Source organism: Oryzias latipes, assembly GCF_053564925.1.
Source record: "Oryzias latipes strain Hd-rR chromosome 1 unlocalized genomic scaffold, Olatipes_Hd-rR_3.1 chr1_Y".
Classification (NCBI taxonomy): Eukaryota; Metazoa; Chordata; class Actinopteri; order Beloniformes; family Adrianichthyidae; genus Oryzias; species Oryzias latipes.
In genome coordinates, this window is record NW_027616335.1 from 1290941 (window position 1) to 1314600 (window position 23660).

The 23660-nt window shown below is 39.3% G+C and overlaps 2 protein-coding genes across 2 annotated transcripts; both read right to left on the reverse strand.

Annotated features, from left to right (window-relative positions):
- Positions 1-552: 552 nt before the first annotated feature.
- Positions 553-14741, reverse strand: LOC144990341 (carboxypeptidase E-like). Its single transcript, XM_078943531.1, has 10 exons — positions 14318-14741; positions 7583-7779; positions 7319-7486; positions 7079-7196; positions 6553-6735; positions 3854-3993; positions 3023-3122; positions 2648-2766; positions 1538-1652; positions 553-1385 (listed from the first exon to the last, which is right to left on the reverse strand). The coding sequence occupies exons 1-9, from the start codon at positions 14550-14552 to the stop codon at positions 1554-1556; spliced, it is 1359 nt and encodes a 452-aa protein (XP_078799657.1). The 5' UTR covers positions 14553-14741; the 3' UTR covers positions 553-1385; positions 1538-1553.
- A 2810-nt stretch (positions 14742-17551) lies between these two features.
- Positions 17552-22890, reverse strand: LOC105354476 (methylsterol monooxygenase 1). Its single transcript, XM_020704079.3, has 6 exons — positions 22784-22890; positions 21927-22208; positions 21689-21837; positions 21000-21126; positions 20724-20878; positions 17552-18331 (listed from the first exon to the last, which is right to left on the reverse strand). The coding sequence occupies exons 2-6, from the start codon at positions 22179-22181 to the stop codon at positions 18142-18144; spliced, it is 876 nt and encodes a 291-aa protein (XP_020559738.1). The 5' UTR covers positions 22182-22208; positions 22784-22890; the 3' UTR covers positions 17552-18141.
- Between the last annotated feature and the right edge of the window lie 770 nt (positions 22891-23660).

Sequence of the window (23660 nt, forward strand, 5' to 3'; positions counted from 1 at the left end):
TTTAAGCAGTTGTAATAAAATAAATGGTTGTTATAGCACATAAGTCATTATATTGCAAGAGACAATATAATGAGTTAACAGTAGTTGTCTTTGTTGTCTAAAAATGGCTTAAATTGTAGGTGAAATATGGTTTTATGTTGTACTTACGCTCTTTCAAATGTCTCTTTTCAAATGCATTTTTTTATGACAAGTTTACAAACAGGAATACTGAAAAACAGACATTATGCTAGCTTTAATTCAGTTGAGTACTTTTTTGCTTTATATGTGTTTTTCTGCCACCTAGTGGTCAATGTTAAACATTTCTAAAAATGTTGAAACTGAGAAAAAATGTTTCTTTATCAATATAATGCTTTATTTTATCAGTGAATTTCAGTCTTGTAAGATTTTATAACATATTTTGAACAGTTTAGAAGACAGATAGTTAAAGGAAAAACCATTTTAAAAAATCACTATGAACAACACACGTGTGTTAATTCAATGGAGAGTTTAAATGGTAGCCTACAATAATAAATATAGAAATGGTTCAACTTAAAAGAAAGGCACTGATACCAGTTTGACAACATAAAGGGGGGAATTTTATTGATGAGGCCATTCATGACACTTAAAAAGTTTCTTTCTCTGTACATTCATTTCTGGAGGTCCAGTTTTGTTAAACTGCATCCACAGCATTTTTTTTAGGTTAAGAATAGAGTTTTACAATAATTCATCTCTAAAAAGCAATTTCTCTGACACTTCCTTACATGCATGTGCAGTGAACTAACAGAGGTCAGTCTGAGAAGACGTTTCTATTTGCGTTAAGGGAACCAAATTAGCGATATATTTCTTGCTGTACCTAAGTCATAAATACATTAAATATTATATTCATTCTTGTGCTAAACTCAAAGCTGTGCTGCTGTTTAAAAAAATCTCAACATCACTAACAGATGAGGGAAATGAGCCGGCCTTTATGGACTGCATACAATATAATGTGTACAGTTATATTACAGTGTTTCTAATGTCCCTGATTATATCAGAACTATAGTGTTGTTGCTTTTTTTTTAAATTATATTACAGTACAGTAACATATAATTTTCCCACACTGTGATTAAAGATGATAGGAGGAGAGACGTTTTGTGTGCAGTAACTTTCTGTGTGTGTGTGTACTAAAGACCGGAAAAACAGAGACATTTAAAACAGGAAGAAATAAAATCATGGTTTCTCATAAACAGAGCCATGTAAACAGCTTCTCTAATTGCGCCATCATTCACCGGTTATATAGATAGGTGCCATGGTTACCAATCACGTGTACAACAAAAGAACACAATGCCACGGAAGTCAACAGCAGCCACACCGCCACCCGCTCGCCTCTTGCTTGTCTTTCACTGCGTGCAGAACATTCAGACCATCTACAGGAGTTGTGAGGCAAAGAAGATAATCAAAGGTGTGATCGAAAAACAACTGGAAAGAGATGATATTTTGTATATATATATATATATCCTCTTTAGAGTGGACGGGCACACAGAATGAGTTTTCTACATCGATGTGCGAATGGTCGGACCGTTGAGACAGACGCTCTAGAAGTTTAGTGTCTCTGACATCATCTTCCACCAGTCCATCAGCTCCTCCCGCTCCTCCTCCTTCCTCTCCATCAATGACTCCAGCTCGAAGTCTACCTGTAGGTGCGCATGGAAAGAACACAAATGAAGGCAGAAGATTGGCAAAGATTGATATGGCAAACAAAACTGGTTATTTTAAATGCAATAAAAAAAATGCAGAGTTTCTCATGGAAATGTAAAATGCAACTATACGACTTCATGAACATATGTAAGAACTGTGTGCACACTTCTTAAAACTATTTGATGCTGCTTTAATCTAATATCTGATTGAGAAACTTTAGAGATTTGAATTTAATATGAACGCTTTGACTCCTGTTGATGCCATTCTGCATTGAACCACTTAAGCTCAAAAATGTCCTTACTTCAAAGCACAAACACAGGCGATTTTCTTTTTCTTCACAGCTAGAAATTAATTCAGACGTCGAGGGATTAATAAAATAATTATTTCCATTCCTGTTTAACTCCTTACAAATATTTTTTAATTCTTTATTTAGGTTGCATAAATATCTGCAGAAAAAATGTCTTTCTATATCAAGTGTTTTTATAAGAAATTATGATTTACAAATAATTGCATCTCTGTGGCACCAAGTCACAGCTTCCTCGTACACTGCTGAATAATTCCAAAAGGTTCACAACATTCCCCAAATATGTGAAATATATGGAACAGAGAGATGATTGTATGCCATCTGGGACCCAAACTCAAAGTGACTGCTCACAAAAATGGAGAGGTCTCCAAAACCATCTAAGATCTTCTACTTCTTCTATTTTTAACTATTCATGAGAGCAAAAGCAGTACATTCAGAAATGTATTGTCTGTACTTCAGAAAATTTTCTTTTTTTTATAACCTGTGGTGCATTCAAATATTTGTTTCTTACATAAAATGTAGGAAATGTTAACTTTCGGTTATGCATGCAATTACTAGGATTCATACATTTGTTCATCCTTCTGTGTTTTAAAGTTTTATGCATAAATTGCACATAGATCATATCTGTTCTCATGTTGGACGGCTTAAGTTACTGTTAGTTAGATCTGTTGTCTGTGTGTGTCTTACCCGAGCTGCAGGGCTGTAGGGGACAGCCACCTTCTTGATGACAGTCAGGTATCCTGGTGCAGTGGCTGCTACTTTGTAGTTTCCTGGAGCCAAAATGCGCCAGTAGTCTCCATCTTTGGCTGCAATATAAACATTACATGCTGCTCAACTTTGGAAAAAGACATACAAGGAGTTGATCATTGCTTGGGTTTCATGTACAATAATACTTAGAATTTACTGTATTGTGCAAAGGAACTCGACTGAGAGAATGTAGTATCAGCTGTGTCCACAAGAGGGAGCCACTGAAACGTTAATTATTTTACAGGAAAAGCAGATACCATTGTGGAGTTTGCAGTGGTGTCAGGGTTATGGGAATTCTCTTCTGAATGGTAATACCTGAGGTGATGTCATGGTCTATGCCCTCCACAGAGATGGTGGCATTGGAAATGGGGTTTCCCTGCAGATCACGGACAAAGCCCTTCACGCCACGGTGAACCTGGACACACAAACAGACACACACACAAGTAGAATTACTGTAACACTTGGGGTAGAAAATGATGTGTGATATAATTTGGGTTACAGAATTGTGATATTAAAAGATGGATTAAAAGATGCTGCATTTATTAAAAGTACTGACTAAATAAACTATTTATCAATTTTCTTCAGTATTTTTCTCAACCAACACCTTTCAATAGATTTTATCAAGCAAAGTTACTCTTGTTTACTTATATCACTAGTTATGTAAAGTTTTTACCATACCCAAACAAAATTGTTTTTAAATGCAAATTTTAAATTTGAATCATTATTTGTTGGATCAAAATATAAAAAGAATTCAAGCTGATCTAGTGTTTTGCCAGTGATACACTGACCTACTGTTTTTCATTCTGTCTGTGGTTAAATGTTGAAATGGGAAATCATGAAAACCCAGTAACAACTGTAAAATACAGATAAGGCTTCATAATCTAGCAGCAGAACATTTATTTTTGCTTAAAAATTAAGGATATCTTACTTGTATACCTCTCAATTAGAGCTGCTTAACTCAAGGTAAATACTGTACAAGTTATAGAAAAATCAAGATAATTCAGTGTTACACACACACTGTCTTTGACACATGGAGGCTTTTCCCTCAATTGTCATTTTCATTTCCACCATCAGCATAACCTCCAGAGGTTTTTCGCTTTGCACAAAAAACACAGGAGCTGTTTAAACTTCCAGATCTCTGCTGACCTGCTCGATGTAGTTGACGAGGGAGTTGCGGTTCTGCTCCCAGTAGGTCTTCAGCGTGTCTTCACTGGGGAACTTGTCGCAGCTGAGCTCCAGAGTGATCTCAAAGCAGTTGCTGCTGAGGTAATTGAAGTCTTGCATACCTGGGGGTGGGGTGGGGTGGGGGGGCAATGAAAGAGACAGCAGAAAGCCTTAATAAAAGATTTGCAGGAACAACCCTTTTGATTTTAGAGCAAAAGGTCACTGAAAAAAAATCTAAACATGCAATTTGCTGTTTTCAAAAAGCCCCCTAATTTTAATGGATTTTACTACATTAGTTTCTGTCCTGAGCTAATCAACCATATATGTAGACATATTTAAGATGGAGAAATACAAGCTAATGTCTCATAATACCAAATATATAATTGAGTTAATCGAAACTTTGCTCCTTACGAGAAAGAGCCTTGAAATGTCACTGAACAGCCTTCTCATTTAGTGAATTAACACTTATTTCTTCCATTCACTTTTTACTTTGAGTTTAAAAATGAATCTAAAATGCCAAAATGGAATAAATGTGATTATTTGTCACTGGTTTTATATCTCAGTGAGGGATTTTTTTCCTTTTTCCGCTGTAGTTTTGAACATGCCCGCTGTGCCGACGTAGGTCATCTCTAGGTGCTTTTATTCTGAAGAAAACAAGAACTTGCCATTTTGGCCACACACTTACAAGATGAGGAAGCTACTGAAGTTGAAACAGTATTTTAAAACTTAAATGAAGTACTTTGAAATCACTTAAGCTGACTAAAAATACAACTGGGTTCGCCAGTTTTACAGTAAAAGGCCTAAATATTGAATTTGAAATTTGTCATCCTCCTCCCTTTTAAATGTTTTAACAAAAAAGATGCACACTATTGTTGTGACATTTTCTTATTTAAATTCTTTAGAGTGCAGGGGTGAAAAACTGACAAGAGTTTTATTTTTTGACAAATTAAAATTTAAAGTAAACTCTACGAGATTTGACACCACCCAGCACACTGAAACCTGCTGTGTATATACAGTGGTGGACAAAATTGTTGGTACCCCTCAGTTAAAGAAAGAAAGTCCACAATGCTCACTGAAATGACTTGAAACGTTCAAAAGTAACAATAAATTAAAATGTATTTAAAATTAAACAATAAAAGTCAGCCATTACTTTTGAGTTGTTGATTAACAGAAATATTTAAAAAATAAAAACTAATTAAATAGGGCTGGACAAAAATGATGGTACCCATAACTTAATATTTTGTTGCACAACCTCTTGAGGCAATCACTGCAATTAAACGGTTTCTGTATTTGTCAATGAGGCTTCTGCACCTGTCCACAGGTATTTTGGCCCACTCATCATGAGAAAACTGCTCCAGTTGTCTCAGGTTTGACGGGTGTCTTCTCCAAATGGCATGTTTCAGCTCCTTCCACAGATGTTCAATGGGATTCAGATCTGGGCTCATAGAAGGCCACTTCAGAATAGTCCAACACTTTTCTCTTAGCCATTCTTGGGGTTTTTTGGCTGTGTGTTTTGGATCCTTGTCCTGTTGGAAGACCCATGACCTGAGACTGAGACCAGGCTTTTTGACACTAGGCTGCACATTTCTATCCAGAATGCCTTGACAATCTTGAGATTTCATTTGACCTTGCACAACTTCAAGACACCCTATGCCAGATGCAGCAAAGCAGCCCCAAAACAGAACTGAGTCTCCTCCATGTTTCACAGTAGGGTCAGTGTTCTTTTCATTGTATGCTTCATTTTTGAGTCTACCAACATAGAGCTGATGTGCCTTACCAAAAAGCTCCAGTTTTGTCTCATCTGTCCAAAGGACATTTTCCCAGAATGCATTTTTGCAAATTCCAGTCTGGCTTTTTTATGATTACCTTTCTACAGTGGTGTCCTCCTTGGTCGTCTCCCATGAAGTCCACTCTGGCTCAAACAACGACGAGTGGTGGGATCTGACACTGATGTACCTTGATAGGAGTTCACCTTTAATGTCTTTGGAGGTTGTTCTGGGCTCTTTGGATGCAGTTCCAACTATCCGTCTCCTCAATTTGTCATCAATTTTCCTCTTCCGGCCACGTCCAGGAAGGTTGGCTACTGTCCCGTGGGTCTTAAACATCTGAATAATATGTGCCACTGTCGTCACAGGAACTTCAAGCTGCTTAGAGATGGTTTTATAGCCTTTACCTTTAGGGTGGTTCTATAATTTTGTTTCTAACGTCCTGGGACAATTCTCTCCTTGGCTTTCTGTTGTCCATGTTCAGTGTGGTACACACCTTTTCACCAAACAGCAACGTGACTATTTGTCTCCCTTTAAATAGGCAGACTGACTGATTATGGGTTTGAAAACAGCTGTGATGTCAATTAAAGGTCATACCTGAGTTCATCTTGACCCCCTGGGCAATTAGTTCTCAGTCTTTTATGGAGGTACCATCATTTTTGTCCAGCCCTATTTCAATATTTTATTTTATTTTAAATAATTCTGTTAATTAACAACTCAACAGTAATGGCTGATTTTGATTATTTAATTTTCAATAAATTTTAGTATATTGTTACTTTTGAACGTTTCAAGTCCTTTCAGTGAGCATTGTGGACTTTCTTTCTTTAACTTAGGGGTACCAACAATTTTGTCCACCACTGTATATATATATATATATGTATCCCTCCGATGAAGAGGATGAAGTGTTTTTATCACCTCCAGGCACACTGTACCACGCTCCGCCATTAGTGATGCCATCCTTGAAGCTGGAGTCGTCGTCATTCTTCCGGCAGGGGGGCCGCTGAGGGTCAGACATGACAGGGTTGTACATGGAATATGCTTTAGCCAGAGACTTGAAGGTCACATCATCTGGACTAGCACTGTACTCGTGGGTGGATCCTTCAGGGAGGAGGAAAGAGAACAAACGAATGCAAAAAATCGTTAGACAATAAGCAAAATCAAAGCCGCTACAGCTGGAGCACATTAGCATTGCACCTTGTTGATGCATGCAGTTTGCTTACTAATAACACTGGGAAGGCTTTTCAGAGCAAAACAATTTGCATGTGGTTCAAATTAAATCCAAACTGGTGGGAAAAAAATCATTTGAATCCACAAAACGAAACAAACATCCTTCAAAGTTGTTTACATATTTAAACAGATAGGGAAACAGCTGTTTATATAGAAATTACTATTTTAAACAAGAAACAGACTGTGTTTGATATGCGTTGGTCTGAGTGCGTACCAGTTCTGGTTTCATCATATGGATAGTTGGCTACAACATCTCCTCCATGCAGGTTTGCAGAGAGGACAAAGGGGATGTCCATGATCCAGTGGATTACTGCCTTGGTCTCTGGAGCCAGCTGAAGAAGAAACATTTTTATGATTACCGTACAATATATGATATACAATCATTTTTTATTTTTATTTAGGTGCAAAGACAATGAAATCAGCCGTATCATTTAGTCTCAGTGTGTTGGTGCACCTTTGGGTTTTCATCCACGGCCTTTTTCATGTTCTGTAGCAGGTGGTGGTTGGCTCCGCCATCTCGCTCGTTGATGTAGACGATGCGGTCCAGGTCAGGGAAGTTCCTGTTCAGGTCGATCCCCTGCGCATTACTGCGCCCCACAAACCAGTCCTTGATCTCTCCAGGCTGAGCAGCAGAACGGAAAGCCAAAAGTTACAGGACACAGGCCGCCCGCCGTTCCTGAGCGCAGATAGCAGAGGCAGTCACAAACCCACTGATTACCTGTGACGCCGCCTTCTCAAAGCCATCAGGGTTCATGGAGGGCATCAGGTGGATGCGGGTGTTGTGGATGAGGTCGATGATGGTCTCGTTGCCTTGTTGATACTGGTTGCAGAGATACTGGGCCAGGTAGATGAGCAGCTCTCTCCCCACTGCCTCATTGCCGTGCATGTTGGCAATGTACTTAAACTCCGGCTCACCTGCAGGAAAACAGCAGGCGTTGGTATTTGTAGTTTTGTTTTTTAAGGGTATTTGCTTTAGTACGGAAAAAAAAGTGAAAAAAAACAAACAAACAAACACACAAGCCCAAGACGGGGAAGTAAATTCACATTCTTGCCTCAAAAAAAATGACTTTTTTTTGTCATTAAATGTCAAAAATGACAAAGCATGAGTTAGAGTCCAGACATCCTTTTGATTATCTGTTACCTGAAAATTAATAGCTCTCCGGTTTTCTGTGACAACAAAGAATTTCTTTTTCCACAATGACAAAAATAACTTTTTGGAGAGTTTTTTTCACAGTGCGTGCGCTAAAAGGTTTGAGTGATCTGGTTTTGCTTAAAACCTTTACCTGTGCCCAGATTGAGATATTTCCATGTTCTTTTTTTTTCTTGACCACAAACAGTACATTAAACCAATCTCTTCAAGATGTGGGTGATCGTTCAAGATTTGCTACCCATTCCTGTATTTTTGTGTTTTTATTTTTTCTCTCACAGTGTTTGATGTACTTCTGCAGCAAAGCCAGTGACTTCATTCGTTACTAACAGGCTACACACACATAACCCAGTGCACATCTGGCAGTCAGGCTACTCTTAAATGCTGAAGTCTGCCTAATGATTTCAAGACCACACTTAACTTTTTCTGTCAAGATGCATTTTTTAAAATACTTATTCTTTTAAAAAAAGGTGCAGACTTCAATGATGCATTCTGTATTGGCAATTTTTTGAATGCTTAAAAAGAGTTCTATGATTAAATTTGTAAAAATAAAACATCTGAAATGCTGCAGGAGAGCAGCAGAGGTGACGACAACTTATCTGCTGCTGACAAAACTCATCCGTCAGCTGACAGAAACCTCTGCGTTTTATGACAGTTCATCGATAGTGATTTGTTTGGTGACCGGCAGCAGCATCAAGGATAAAGTTGCGCCTCTGAGTAATTTCAGTTGTCGTGGAAACCCTGACAGGAGCAGGTGCTTGGGGAGACAAATTAACTAGAAGATTGAGTAAACACACCATCACCAAAGGGCACAAGCACTCTGTTAGCCATGACATCTCATATTACAGACATATGTGCCACGACCAGAGCTAGATGGTAATAGTGCCTTTCTTCTTTCCTCAAAGCCCAAAGCGCTTTATAGTCACAGATCCATCACTCATTTACAATAGGGATGCCACAATTCTCAGTTTAAAACTGAACGTTATGTTACACTAGGCCAGCACAATTAATTGCAAATTTATCATTATAACGATTTCAAGCTCTGCAATATCCATATCGCAAAAGTCAGCGAAAATCGCTATAAATGGTAAACCGTAAATATGCTAAAACAAACTTATGGCAACTTGAAATATTTAATGAACTGAATAAATCCCTTTATGCATTTGACCAATCAGATGGAGCACTTTACGCTCCATTTAGCTCAGTCGAGGAAAATCAAGACGTGCATGGATCTAGTCGTCTACAAGTGGATACATCAGAATGGAGTGGAACGGTGAGCTTGCTGCCCACTAACTGTAGCTTGTACATCACAAATACAATCTTTTTCCAACGGCATTTTTTCATCCTGATTCACAACGATGTGAAGAAAGAAATACTCAGAAATGGAATTTGAAGCTCAATTTTGTTTCTATATGTCCTCCCTCATAAGAAAAACGCCACTAAAACATGTTAAAAACACAAAATACACAAATGTCATTGGAATGGGTCTTTAAAAAAGCTGTCCAGGATTCAAAAAATCTCTGTGAGCTGAGATTCCTCAAAATGTTCTAACTCGTCTCATCTGTAGATTTGTAAAATGGGATTTCTATTTCTAACAATTGCATCCCTTTGTGACCTGTCTTTTCCCCCAAAAACAAACAATGGGACTTTCTTTAAAGAAGCTGCACAATAACTAAGTATTTTCTGCTCCTAAGATTGGACATGTGTGGGATAACGTGAAGATAATAACTTTTACTTTTAAATCAATAATCAATTCAGTTTGTAGTGTCTACTAGAGTCCCGAGCCGACACTTGTCTATGACTTTGGGGGAAAAAAGTGCCCTGGAGTTGTGCTGCTTGTTGCCACTGAGATCCAAAAGGAATTCAAAATATAGAAAGTTCTGATTGGAGTTTAAAGGAAAAAGCTTTAAGATCAACGTCTTCAGACTGATTGGACATCAGCTGTAGTTGGTGTAGCTGTAGGAAATTTTTAAACAAAACAATAATTTATCATTTTAAATGTTAATCAAAATACCAAAAAGTAGAGGTAGTCAAAGGAGGCCAAAGGAAGAGGGGTGAAAGGGGGATGGGCTTCATCTGATCTATAATAGATGACCTCCAGACTGTGCTTTTTTATCTTCCTTCCTGTTCTGATTCTTAACCTTATCCCTGGTTTGTCAATGTGCTCCACTCTTCTTTCTTCTCCCTCATTTCATGCAACATTTACTGTTTTCTCAATCATCCCTCTGTTGTTTTCTGTCTCTCTTTTTCATCAGCTCCCCCTACATCTCAACAGGAAGAGGCTCTGCATCCTCGGAGGGAAAAACTTCCAAAAATACACCAAGTTTTATGGGTTAAAACTCTGCCCTCCTCCTCTGCAAGTCCCTCTAATAAAGAACTCGTTCCATTTGAAAGCTACTTTAAATCCAGAACAGAAGACGTCATCCGACATGGTGGTTTCATCCATGTGTTTGGCTAATTTCCTCTGCTCTTCACAGAGGATTATTGTTGTTTCTTCAGTCCGAAAAGATGGGACTTTTATGAGATTGGAAGGAGCAATGTGAGCATTAATATTTCATCACCTACAGACACAGCCAAAACCATTAGGAGATAGAGTTTCTCCTCATGTTAAAAAAAAGGTTGCAAATACAATTCAGAAGAATTTAGCCCTTGTTCTTTTCAGAGAGGCCCCCAATTTGAGTTCAGATCCCAGCCAGACACGAGAAATAAACGCCTCCTTCCTATGAGAAAAACATCTGGCACAAGGGTGGGCTAACACACTAAAAGACATAATCACTACCATCAAATGTACTATTTTTAATAATGCTTCCTATAAATTAACCCCAGCTGAAATTTCCTTTCATGTTGAGCCTGACCATTTTTAAAAACAGCATCACAATTTGGAGTGAATACACCTTTATGGATACAAGTTTAGGTTTCTACTTTGAACTAGTACTTTACATCGCTTTGAACAGGTGATGCAAATGTAACATTTCCAAGAACTGCATGAGGAAGTGTGTCCTGCTGGGAGTAATCCGTGGAACAGCCATGGTGATCTGTTTGTTTTAGGCCGTCTGACTGCAGCAGTCACCAAAATAATCTCTTTATGGAGAGAACGTGGCTGAGTGTGTAAGTGTTATGTACCACCACACATGCTCTAGAGACTTGGTTTGGAGAAAGACGTCAGTAAAGTATTTTTCTGGTGCAGTTTGACAAAGGCAAAAAATAAATGAAAAGTGAAGTAAATGGTCTTAAAGTGAGTCACTTTAATGAATAAACTCACGTAGTTCTTTGTAGCTTTTAAATCAGTTTCTTAGAATGATGGTGGCCAACACTGTTAAATTTCTAATTTGATTCAATTTAGTATTAAAAGTTCGTTTTTTTAAATTCAGTTTTATTAAATACTCATTCCTTTTTCAAATTTCTATTCCAAAACATTTAAATATTTGGTCATTTGAATTATCAAAAGTTGGAATTTTTAAAATAAAATAATGAATCCTTGCATTAAAGTCTCACTCCAATCATCTTTTGATCTATTGTAAAAATAATGATTATGCTGTTTCCCATCATCCCTTTATTTACACTCTTGCCTTCTAGTTTAAAGCTCCTCATAATCCCAAGATAACATTACCCGTGCAACAAAAATGGCGAGAAATATCAGAGTTTTTCAGCCGTACAGTTTTTAGCCAGATATTACTGATTTTATGTTTTGTACAACATTGGGCTATATGAATAAAACTGAATTGAATTGAATACCATCTTGGATGAGGAAAACAAAGATGTACATGGATCTATTTGTCTGCACGTGGAAGTATCAGAATAGAGTGGAACTGGGAGCTTGCAGCCCAGAGGCTTTGGCACCTGTGTAGCATCTACAGGCTTTTTCAAATGGCATTTTTTCGACGTATCAGGATTCACAGCGATTTGAATAAAGAAATGCCCAGAAACGCAATTTTAAGCTTTAAATTTTCTTTATACACTGTACTTGTCCTCCATCATCAGAGAAATGCCACAAAAACATGTTTATTAAAAACAAAAAGAATACCATTTTCATTGAAGTGGATCTTTAAAAATGAACTTTTTTTTTTGCCAAAACACTATTATGAAATCTTTTGTGTTTTTGCTTTAATGTAGATGCTAAATGAAGGTAATTTTGGAGCCAAAGTGCTTTGATTCATATTTGCATTAGTAGGTTGTCAAGGGTCTGTTGGAGTTTTTTTTACTTTTTCCAAAAACTGTCAAATGAGCCTTTTAAATTAAGAACTTTAATGAGTCTATTACAACAGTTATTTCCCACTCGTATTTTCCACTAAATACTAATGAGTCACCATTGTTCATCTCTGCAGGCAGCTCCCGTGCTGCTGCAGCGTATGACAGATGGTTGTTTACTGAGAGATGCATCTGCTCAGGTCCATCGTCTTCCTGAGCCAGCCAACCAACCGCGAGCCTCCAGTCAGCTCAATGCACTAAGCCGATCTGTTGCCCTGGCAACCGCTATTTCAGCTCCACCTTCGACTACACACATTGCAGAGTCAGACAAATATGGAGAACACCTAAAAACAGCCACGTTAATTCCACATAGCCTGTCTTCACTCTGTCCATCCATGCAGGGTTTTTTCATCTCTTTTCTAGCACTCTCAGCTAGGTTGTTTTGCTAAACTGAGATTTAAGGTCAGAGAGGGGAGGCACAGCTTTAGAGCAGCAGTTTGTAAACTCATCTGGTAGTAATAAGTGCTCCACATCAGGCTCCACATTGTTACTGTGACTCATGCCTGTGCACGCCCACAAGACTATTACAGGCCTATTTAACATGTACGCTCATTAAACTCTGGGACCACGTGAGCTAAATTATACCAAGCCTGCGACACACCAATGAAACCACATAAGGAAAACACACCTTTGAGCAAATGTGCAATATGTTTTACAATCATTCAGAATTTGTTTTTTTTTGTTTTTTTTTGGTCTAATACAAAGAAATGTTATATTTTTGGATTACATTTTATGTAATCCAAAAATATATAAAATACATGGCTTAATAGATAGCAAATAGCAAAAAAATGATTTCTCTATTAGTGTTGGATTCGTATTCATTTGCAGGAACTAAATATGTTTTTAGAGTTTCTCCATGTTTCTTGAATTGAGAGAGCATCAGGCGTGGCACACCTTTGGAAAATGTAAAAAAAACAAAAAAATGAAACCTGCCAATGAAATCAAAAAGAAACAGCAAAAAAGTGGAACATATGACAAAAGATACATTCGTAGGTTCTTTTTTTTTAGTAATCAGACATAAGAGTCATTCCAAAAAGATGACAAACACAAACAAGCCAAGTGAAATACATCAGCTGCATTTCAGTTTAATATGAGATCCTTATGAACAGTGCAAACAAATGATTTTTGCTTATTTGGATATAAACCCATTGTAAAATATGATTTGACACTTCTGCTGGAGCAGTCTGTGCTCTTTTGGCAGATTTTATAAAAGTGAAATAGAATCTTCCTCACTGCACAGGTTTAACCCTTGTGCTATCCTATGACCCCACCCTTACATTGACGTGTTCTACCTACCATGAAAAAGGTGGATAAAGGTGGAAAGATTTCATGTAATCCATGGACACCAGTGAAGATCACAAATCATTGAAGTAAAAAGGTTCAGCCCACTGTCTTGTGGGGTCTAGATGACCCAACTCCCAATGTTAAAGTGCCTAGGATAGCACAAGGGTTAAGGAACAGGAAAAGGCAGCATATCTGAAAAAAACGCTCTATCTGTAATGTGTGTTTTTGGAGCCATAGAAATCCAAAATTCAAGTGAGATTGGTAGATTTTTATTCTGTTTTCTAAACGCATAGTGATTGAAAATTGTATAGACTCCAGAGTGTTAAACCCCATTTTTAGAGGTCTAAGCCTTTCATGTTTTTGGATGCAGCGTCTCTTCTGAAAGGCAGCTGAGACCTGATCCAACACCTTAAGGGGTTTCCTCGGGATCACGACTGAGCAGATTCTTATCAGGCAGCAAAATGGCGGCCTGGCGTTGCTGATGATACCACAATCTATCATCGAGAATTTTAGGAAGTCATGCGGGAGGCCCTGCAGCCCCCTCGTTTAACTCACACCTGCACCCATCTTCTAATATCAGTTTATCAATAAGCTCAAATTAATAAAAATTACGCATCAGGAGTTTCTACCTGATGGGTTTTTGTGTGATAAAAACGGAGGGATGTTGGATTCTTACCACTCTGACACAAAAAAAGGGTTTTAAAAAATGCCTAGGATATGGGATGAGGTGTACATCCACTGTGCTATAGAGTAGACTTGATGCGTAAAACTGACCAGGCTCGTGCGTCCCGGGGTTGTCGGTCATCTCCAGCACCAGCAGCTCGCGGCCCTCAAAGCTCTCTCCAGTGGTGTAGATGCGGGTGACGGTCGGACACTGCAACCACACCGACACCAGCGCTTTCCGCAGCTCGTCATAGCGATGGTACTCGAAGGAGATCTCCCCGTCGGAAGCGGCTGCGCGTGTCAGCGCAACCACCGCAGCTCCAAATAATAAAAGGAAGGCTTTCATGTTTGGTTCGTCCTCGTTTGTGCGCCTCTCTGGCCGATGCTGCTTCCCAAGCTTTGACTCTGTCTGTTCTCCAGCCTCGCTCTAGGCTATAAATATCGTTCCTCTGCCTCCCTCTCTCTGTGAGTGTGATGCGACGGTGTACCTGAGCGCAGTCCGATCCTGCGTCAAGCCAGGCACATTCACACTTCCGGGCACAGCTTAAATAAAATAAGAGCCTTTTTTCCCCAGCAATGAAAATTTGCATTTACATAAAAAGCTATTTTTATGCATGATTAAAAACATTGTCAAACTCATATAAAGATGTGCATATATATTACATTTTATTAAAGACATTCCCACAAATAGAAAAGAATAGAATATAAACTCAAAACCGACTTGCTGATTGCGTTCATAATAACACTATTCCCAAAAAACAATAAAAATCATAAAACAGTTAAAACATTAAAGTAATACAATCTCTTAATTAAAAATGCAAAAAACATGTAATATTCAACAATAAAAATCAAATACAATAAAACCATAAAACATTCAAAAGATAAAAATTCAGTGAGGAAAAAAAAATTTTAAGCTCTGTCAGGGAGCTGTATGGTTATGATTACTCTAATCTTATAATTTGTTGTCATGTTCATGAAAAATGTTATTGCGTTTTAATTATTACTTTCAGCTCCAGTGACTGATTCAATTTAAATCTGAAGCTTAGTTGGCAAATTCTGTAGTTACAAAATCTGTAAGGCAAGGCAGATGACAGTTCAATATTTCATCTTGACCATGTAAAGATCATAATGTTGAGGCACAAAACTAAAACCTGTTGCAAATAAGATGAATTTGAGGTTCCATTGGGATCAACACTGACATTAACTGTTAGAATTTTTAAGCAAATGAGTAAACAAAGGATGGTTTACACTATTTTTGCATGTGAGGCACACCACATTTACAGATTTACAGCCTTTGTCTGTGTAGAATCTTATATATTGAGTATTATCAGGTGGTAAATATGTAAATAACTGGACTTGAGTCATCATTTATTATAGAAGATGTTGAGAAGAGGTGAGATGTCCCCATGCAGATGCCATCCCCACCGGAAGAACATTGCAAATTTAAACCTGGAAAAAGTAAAAATTTAATTCTGAGTAGTGATATGTAAAGCACTAATGTAGTAATTTAATAACTCATTTTATGGCATGAAGGAATACTACAGGTTTATATGCGTCTTCATTTTCCTCGTCTGAGCCGGCATCAACATCAGCCGGCTCAAAACTCTATGCCTGGATAGCTCCAATATAACAAAATGAGGAAATCTCGCGATTTGCCATAATAATGATCAATATTGCGATAACAATATAACTTGCGAGACCTTAATCAATAGCAAAACAACCATAAGCATAATTTCTTTTTCACTGAAACAGTTTAATTGTTTAAACAGTTTAGGTGTCTACATTGAAGGCGAGCATCTAATTTAAAAGGGTTCCATTCAATTGGTCAACAACTTGAAGGGGTCCATCTGATTGGTCAAATGCATAAATGGATTCATTTGGATTTATTTGATTAGTTAATTACTTCAAGCACCCATAAGATTGTTTTAGCACATTTAAGGTAACTTTCACCGTCTTTTGCTATAGACGTTGCACATCTTGATATCGCGATAACGTTAAATTTGCGATTTATTGTGCAGGCCTAAACAGCATACTCATAATTAAAAGACCATTGTGACACACACAGTGAGAGGGAGACAGTCACTTTGTTATCTGTTTCACGGCCCCCAGACTGGGTGGGGCGGGCCAGCAGCTGCTACCAGGGCATTGGTGACATCCCGGGGGTTCCTGCGCCCTTGACCTTGCAGCTCTTTTCCACGCAGTGAGGAGTCCACAACATCTGAGCTGAGTGGAGCCGGTGCCCCTTCCTGGGCACACCAGGGCACCCCAAGTCCTCAGGCTCACTGTTCCCTGGCCCTGTCTGGGGCCTCTGCTGGTCGCCAGTGTCCGCCTTTCCAATCGGGCGGTCAGTTTCTTCCGCTCCCCCCAGTTTGTCCTCGGTGGGGCTGGCAGACAGGTTGCTTGGGTGTGCAGTGTGGGCTGGTCATTGGCCTACCTCTGGAGGTGGGGGGGAGGTGGGGGGGGGGGCTCAGGGCTCCCAGGCGGTGGCATGCCTTTTATCTGGGCACCAGCGTAGGTCTAATGTGGTCAGGACATTGGGTATGGGCCTGGAGCGCCTTGGGGTGGGTCCATGCCCTGGCAGGGGCTCCGGCTCTGTGCATGCTTGTAATGGCTCCCGGGTCTTTGTCTGATGGTGGGGTTCTTGGATGCCTGGATCGACCACGTTTGCTATGCTGCATACCCCTACCTCCGGGGTGTGGTGTGCTTGGCGTCCTGCCCTTATCCTCCATCTCTAGCATCCCACTCTCTCATCGTCACTATCTTTTCTTCTGTCCAGTCCAACAAAGAATGCACATAAACATAATTATTATCAATAAATCTTACCCTCAAACACAAAAGGGGTTTATACAAATATACATTCTGTTTGTCTGAAGATCCATAAATCCCAATCATAACAGTAAAATCTGTCCAACACAAGAGGCACTCAGCTCTGATCTGCTTGCTCAGCTGTTGGATAAGTTAGAAAGGAAAAAAAAAACACTGGGAAAGCTTCTACAATAGATCAAAAGATGATTGCAGTGGCACTTTGAATTGTTAAAATGTATTTGTTTAACTGTTGAAATGGCTGGCATCTACAGCAACCTTCATCAGAACTTTTGCCACTTCCTGTCTGTTGGCGGCTAACTTGACACATCTGGTGAAGCTGCAGGGGTGTGACCTCAGTGCAGCAGCGGATACAGCTCTCACTGTACACCCAGACAGCTGAAGTACATCACCACTCCACCTGAAATATTATCCTACAACACTGTTTGTACCGGCAGTCATGTTCTGTAGGTGTGGACATTTTTCATAACATCAACGGGTCGAGATGCTGTTGGGCCAAACTCGACCAAATATAACAGCTGATTATATTTTATATTTATTTATTTTAATGTTGCAAACACAGAAAAGGAAAAACAACAAAAACAGTCTTTTTTGTTCAAATTTAAAAAGCATTTTGTGATTTTATAGCAATAAAAAAATAGACGAACATTTTGGGAGAGCTATACAAACCAATTCCCCTTCCATCCCACTGTGACTCAAGTTGCATTCTTTGAAAAGCTGCATTTAGTTCAGAAAGTTCTAACTACACTGATAATAAACTGCAGGAAGTTACAACATTTTTGTTACCGTCAACTTAAGGAGAAGTGCTAAAGTGCTGAAACATTCAGAGGTAAACAGGAGCATTTCACAACAGTCATGTGATCAACTTTTTTTTTTTCATTTGGTGACAAGCCAAAAAAAAAAAAAAAAACATCAGGAAGTTAATCTTTTTTATTTAGTCACCAACTTTTTCAATTCAGGCACAAATGGTTGATGTGAACCTCTAGTCTGATTCAGAACCAAACACACCACTCGATCAGTTTTTGTGCATCTTTGTTGTTTCTGTGCACATCAAGTTGGGTTTGTGTCCTTCTGCCTCCCACAGAGTGAATATAGGAGGAGGTTCGCCTTGTTTACTGCTCCTTCTTGTCTCCTTGCTTCTGCATGTGCTTGTTGTACTGGCTGTCGGTGTTCAACAGCTTATCCCACCAGGTGAAGGTGGAGGCGTAGTTCCCGACGAAGTTCATGTGGTGGAAGTCATGGAAACGGGCGCCAGCGTAGAATGGGATCAAGTGAAGCGGGTTCAGGGGAATGTCGTAGCCACTGAGGGTAGAGATGACAAAAAGTCACAAAAAAGGGAATAATTAACATTAAAGATTTTGTAATTATTCTAATCGAAGAAAAGCATCAATTGTTTTGGGAATCAAAGAGGTGTTCTCCATTGAGTGGTAATGTTATAGAACTATTAAGGTGACGCTACCAAAACAAAAATTTTTTAAAAACAAACACTTTCAATAAGTCCTGTAAATGGTAAAAACTGACAATCATTGATACTTCTAGAAAAGATGTCCTAATGACAACTGAGTTCTAACATGATGACGCACAGATGTGCTATTCCACAGAGGATGCAGTTGTGGAGCCGGGAACTACAACTGCGGCCTCACATTGCGACTTGGATAACAGTATAGCTGTACTGAGGTTAATGTTACAGTTTTTTTAGACTGCTTTGAATTGCAAATGCCTGCATGATATCGCAGCTGAATGTGAATGTTTGCAAGGTCAGTCTAAACATACTTTTAGGATATTCTTTCACACAGAAAAAAATCGTTGGATGGTGTTTTTTTTTGTTAAGTTGTCCTGTGCATCTTTTGGTGCTGCAGGGTTCTGGTCTTGTGTTAATTAGAGTAAATAAATACAAAAATATGACTAAAGCTTCAGTATTTATGTTGTAAAAACCTCTTTCAAATTGTACTTTTCCAATTGTGAGTTGAAGTGCCACCAAATGGCAAGTTTGAGGGAATGTTTTTATTGTATTATGGTCATCCTTCAATTTTTTTTTCATTCTTCAGAGGAATAATATGGCGTTTCATGGCTGCCATAAAGTGAAAAGGCGTAAAGACAACTGAGTGGGCGTATTCAGGAACTGAGTGAGGAACCTTACAACCGCGCAGGCGCAATTCTACCTGAGCGACCCCGCATATTACAACTGCAGGCCTGCAACCCTAACTGAGCGGTGAGCCACAGGCCAGTGCCACACTAAGCACTGACCTGCCAAAACTGAGTTGGTTGTGATTTATTTTTTCAGTCATCAATCACAAAATCCATCAAAGTCCTCATCTTCTGCATCTGAAATGAACAGCTGAGCTTAATTTCTATCAAACATGCCAGCTTCGCTTTCGTCATCGTCAGAGTCCGTCTCGTTGCCGTGCAGCTCCAACGAACAGTGCAGGCAGACACGTCAGCCCCAGCTTCAGTTCTACAGTCCAAAAGTGTGGCGTAACTCGTCCGGCCCTGTGACTTGCTGTCACATTTGAACGTTTATCAGAAGAGTTATTGAGGCCAGAAGTCCGAATCTGTGAAGATCTTATTTAACCGAACTGCAGCTGCTCTATTCCCGTGTTCCTCCGCGTAGCTGATCGCTTGCAGTTTAAACTGTGCTTCAAAATCGTGCTTCTTTGCATTTCCAGGGTTTCCAAAACGATTTTGTTCTGCATTATGCTCATATCTGTACCATTGTACTACGGGGGGGGGTCTCCTTTCACGTCCTCGCCTCTCTCCATACGGTTCTCATGCTGTTCTCTCCAAGATCCTCTTTACCGAAGTCACACAACAACACATTAGGGCTGCTCCGTACATTTTGGAGAAAATGTAAGACTTTCACCTTATGGTTGTGAAAGTACAGTATATAGAAAATATGATAAAAGGCAGGGAGCCGCATGCAGCTCAAGAGCCACCTGTTAACCCCCCCTGCTCTAAAAAATGAAAGTCCCGCCCCGCTGCTTCGCCGGACTTGACATTCAAATTTCGGCCAATTAGATCAACCAGAAAGGTTCCTGCCCCCAAGTGACAAACACACACCCCTGAATACCGCCCCCCAAGTTACAAAAACGCCCTCTTAACACTGAGCGCAAATCCAGGTGAGGGCGCAAAGTGGAACTGACCGCGCGGGATCCCCGCTCAGTTAGGATTGAAGGACTGCAGTTGTAAATTGCGGGGTCGCTCGGGTAGAATTGCGCCTGAGCGGTTGTGAGGTTCACTCAGTCGGTTCCTGAATACAAACGCTCAGTTGTCTTTAGGCCCTTTCACTTTATGACAGCCATGAAACGCCATTGAAGTATTCTCTATTTGTATTTTTGTTTATAAGAAAATGCTTTAATCATTTCTTGTAAGGAGTTATTATTTGTATCAATAATAGTACATGTTTAAGGGATAAAGCAACCAAAATTATATTGTCATGTAATTTAAACACAAATAGACATCTATTATTTGTCTCTTTCAATAATGTACTAACATTTCTAGTGTTCCCTGTCGCCCTCTGGTGTCAATCTCATTAATGACAGGTCCATTATCACCTGTGGTGACTGTCACATGACTGGCCGGCCCGCCTACTAACAGATTTGCTTTGTTGACCCGAGAAATCTGAATTATTCAGAAAACAAGTTTCTCTTCCAATCTGTGTAAGCACCTCCACATCACAGCTGTTGTCCTGTCTCACCTGTGCACATCAATGGTCTCCAGCAGGCGGAATGTGACCCAAGCCCACAGCAGGAACACGTGGTTACAGAAGATCATGATGCCAATGAAGAAACCAGCACCCAGGATAATCGTCTCAGCAGGGTGTGCGTATTCCGCTTGCATACCAAATGGAGACTAACAGACACCGGCATGTCAGACATAGGGACTTTATCGTGTTTAATAGTCAACTATTGAGTAAATAATCAAGCCTGAGAGTTCTCTGTTCAAACATTGAACAAACTGAGTGCCTACTCACAGTGAATTCATGGTGAACTTTGTGGATGTATTTGTAGATCCGTCTGTGATGCAGCAGGCGATGGAGGAAATAATGCCAAGTGTCCTCGACAACAGCACAGCCAAAACACTGGGCTAAAAGGTACGGCCTGGAAAACCAAACTCATCGTTAGATAATAAAAGGATGAGATCAAAGCCAAGAGATTAGGATATTGGAACTACGGTGGCCCTGAAGTGCAAATCACACCAACAAATCACTCAATGTAAAACAATTAAATAAGCAAAACAAATAAAAATATAAAAACTTTATATTTTAGAAATCAAAGCAAAATTACACACAACAAAACACAACTGAAACACATTTAGAAACTGGAATGTGATATCGCTGATAGGATGATGAGGATGACGTCTGAAATTCAGCACTCCAGGGCTACCGTATCTAACAGATAAAAAAATGCTTTCTTGAGTATCATTATCATTGCATAAACTGCAAAAACTCTTGAAGTTGGTCACTCAATACAGCAAGAAGTTTACAAGTTTGGTTCATGAAAGAGTAGCTAAACAATGTTCAACATTAGATTCCAGGTAATGACCTGGGTTAAAACCCTTATTATTTACTTTAAAGCCACAGTGCCTACTCTCCTAATTATTTTTTTTTTTGTAAGTTTTTGAAGAACGTTACTAAAAAAGTATTTTGATTCTTTCACTGACCAGCGTGGCATCGAGTCCCAATCATAAGGAATGCTGAAGAATTCAGTGAAGTAATATGTTCCACAGATCAAAGGAAACTGGATACAAAAATGGTTAAAAAGAAGCATTTTGAAGCATCTCCACTGCTTCTCCATAGTCTCTGGTTTGTCCTGCAGGAGAAAACACACACACACATAAACGATCAGACTAAGACCCACAAATCTAAAATATCATCTCGTAAGATAAATAAGACACAAACCTGTTGGATCTTGTATTTTTGCATAAAGGGAACGAACTGGAATAAAAAGCCAGGCAAACATAAAACGAAGTAGACTAACTCATGGACTATAAGTGATCCCCAGGTAGCGATCTGGAACTTGGTGTAGTTGTCCAGCATGTAGTTCCAGGCGTGTTTCAGGGGAGGCTGGAAGGGGTTTTCTGGCAGGACAGCATCGACATACTCCACAGCCAGATAGGCTGAGCTCAGAATGTTAGCGGAGTCGTTCATCGCCATGATGGAGGAGGCAAGGTGACTGTAGCTCTGAAACATCAAAATAAAAGAAGGTCTTATTAGAAAAGATTCATTAGAATAGAGTTTCTTTACCTCCTTGTAACAAAGACACTATTCTTGGAAATGTGACTAAAACACAACCATTTTATTACTTACAAAATAGGATATCTTCGTTTAACCTTTTGAACCCAATATGGTATGAAAAACTTGCTTAGGATATTACTAGTAATAACACACAGCGGATAATATTTGTATTCTTCATTACTGAATTTAAAATACACCAAAATGAACTGCAAGTTCAACTACAATTCATATTTATTAAAACTATATATATTATCAAACAAACACACGTGCCGACCTTTATGACAATACAATGTATTTAAAAAAACGAAGTTGTTGGACTGTGCAGCCAGGCAGACTTTCACACTGGGCTAGCTGACTCTCCCTTTTCTCTCGACAGACAGCGTCAAAATATTGTACTAAAGTGCATTTATTTGATCTTTATCCACAGTTTGTACAACCGAATATCTAAAAGAAAAAACAACCTGGTACCACAAAGTCAAGTCGAGTTCATGTCCTTTAGCCAACAACAACAAAACTCTCACCTTTCCGCAGTACGTCCCGTCTACCTGAGCGCGAGGCCGACGTTCCGTGTGAAGTACAGTAATATGGCGAAGCCTATTGGTCGATATGGGAGAAGGGGGATGTCGTACTGCAGATCGGCGTCGCTGATTGGTCGTCGGTATGGAGTGATGATAGTGAGACTGGAGGCCTTCGCGGTGACAGCCAATCAGAAGGCCGGATTGTTTTCCTAACTGTGGCAGGCTGCAGGAAGGAGGAGATGGGGTGGTGGGGTGTCAGAGCGGAACCTTCGGCCATAGGCTTGAGGAGGATCTGGATACCTCTCCTTCATTTTTATTTCAACGTGTCTTGAAGTCAAAAATAGGTTTTACTGCGTGCTTTGAGTTGCTTGGTTCGTTTTTAAATAAAATAAAAGTCGTGTAAAATGACATTCTGGCTAATGTTTGTAGCACAAATGTCATAAAATAGTAGTGGAGTACATTTATTTAGTAGATTTAACTGAAATAGAGGTAAATGTTCAACATTCTAGTTTACTTCATAAACTACACTTTTTTCTCTAGCTGCTCTTTCCATGCTTTCTTCTCCATCTCTTTTCACAACTGTTGGAAGACAGTTTTGTTAGTCTGGGTTTTTTCCTAACTTTTTGAAAAATGTTTAGGTTAAGCTTTTTTCCAATCAACTTTTGTGAACGTCCTCATAGACTATAACTATTGACTGTGGAACAAAACAGCCCCGCCATGCACGACAAACGAGAGGACACAGTCTGTCAAAACACATGAACAAGACAGCTCAGAGGAGACAGAAGGGGTCCTGCCTCGATATGAACCCAAATAACAAATCATGTCCCTGTAGGAAGGGATGTCAAGGAAGCCCAGGGTTATAAAATTCAGTGCTACTGGA

What these genes read in the sequence shown, in the direction of transcription:
- LOC144990341 (XM_078943531.1), bottom strand. Translation starts at nt 14,552, where the DNA reads ATGAAAGCCTTCCTTTTATTATTTGGAGCTGCGGTGGTTGCGCTGACA. An exon ending in CCGTGGATGAAAACCCAAAG is followed by an intron (nt 7,197 to 7,318) that starts GTGCACCAACAC and finishes TTTCTTCTTCAG; the next exon opens with CTGGCTCCAGAGACCAAGGC. An exon ending in GTGGTACAGTGTGCCTGGAG is followed by an intron (nt 3,994 to 6,552) that starts GTGATAAAAACA and finishes CCCCACCCCCAG; the next exon opens with GTATGCAAGACTTCAATTAC.
- LOC105354476 (XM_020704079.3), bottom strand. Translation starts at nt 22,181, where the DNA reads ATGGCGATGAACGACTCCGCTAACATTCTGAGCTCAGCCTATCTGGCT. An exon ending in TGGGACTCGATGCCACGCTG is followed by an intron (nt 21,127 to 21,688) that starts GTCAGTGAAAGA and finishes TTGGTTTTCCAG; the next exon opens with GCCGTACCTTTTAGCCCAGT. An exon ending in AAGTTCACCATGAATTCACT is followed by an intron (nt 20,879 to 20,999) that starts GTGAGTAGGCAC and finishes GGTGTCTGTTAG; the next exon opens with TCTCCATTTGGTATGCAAGC.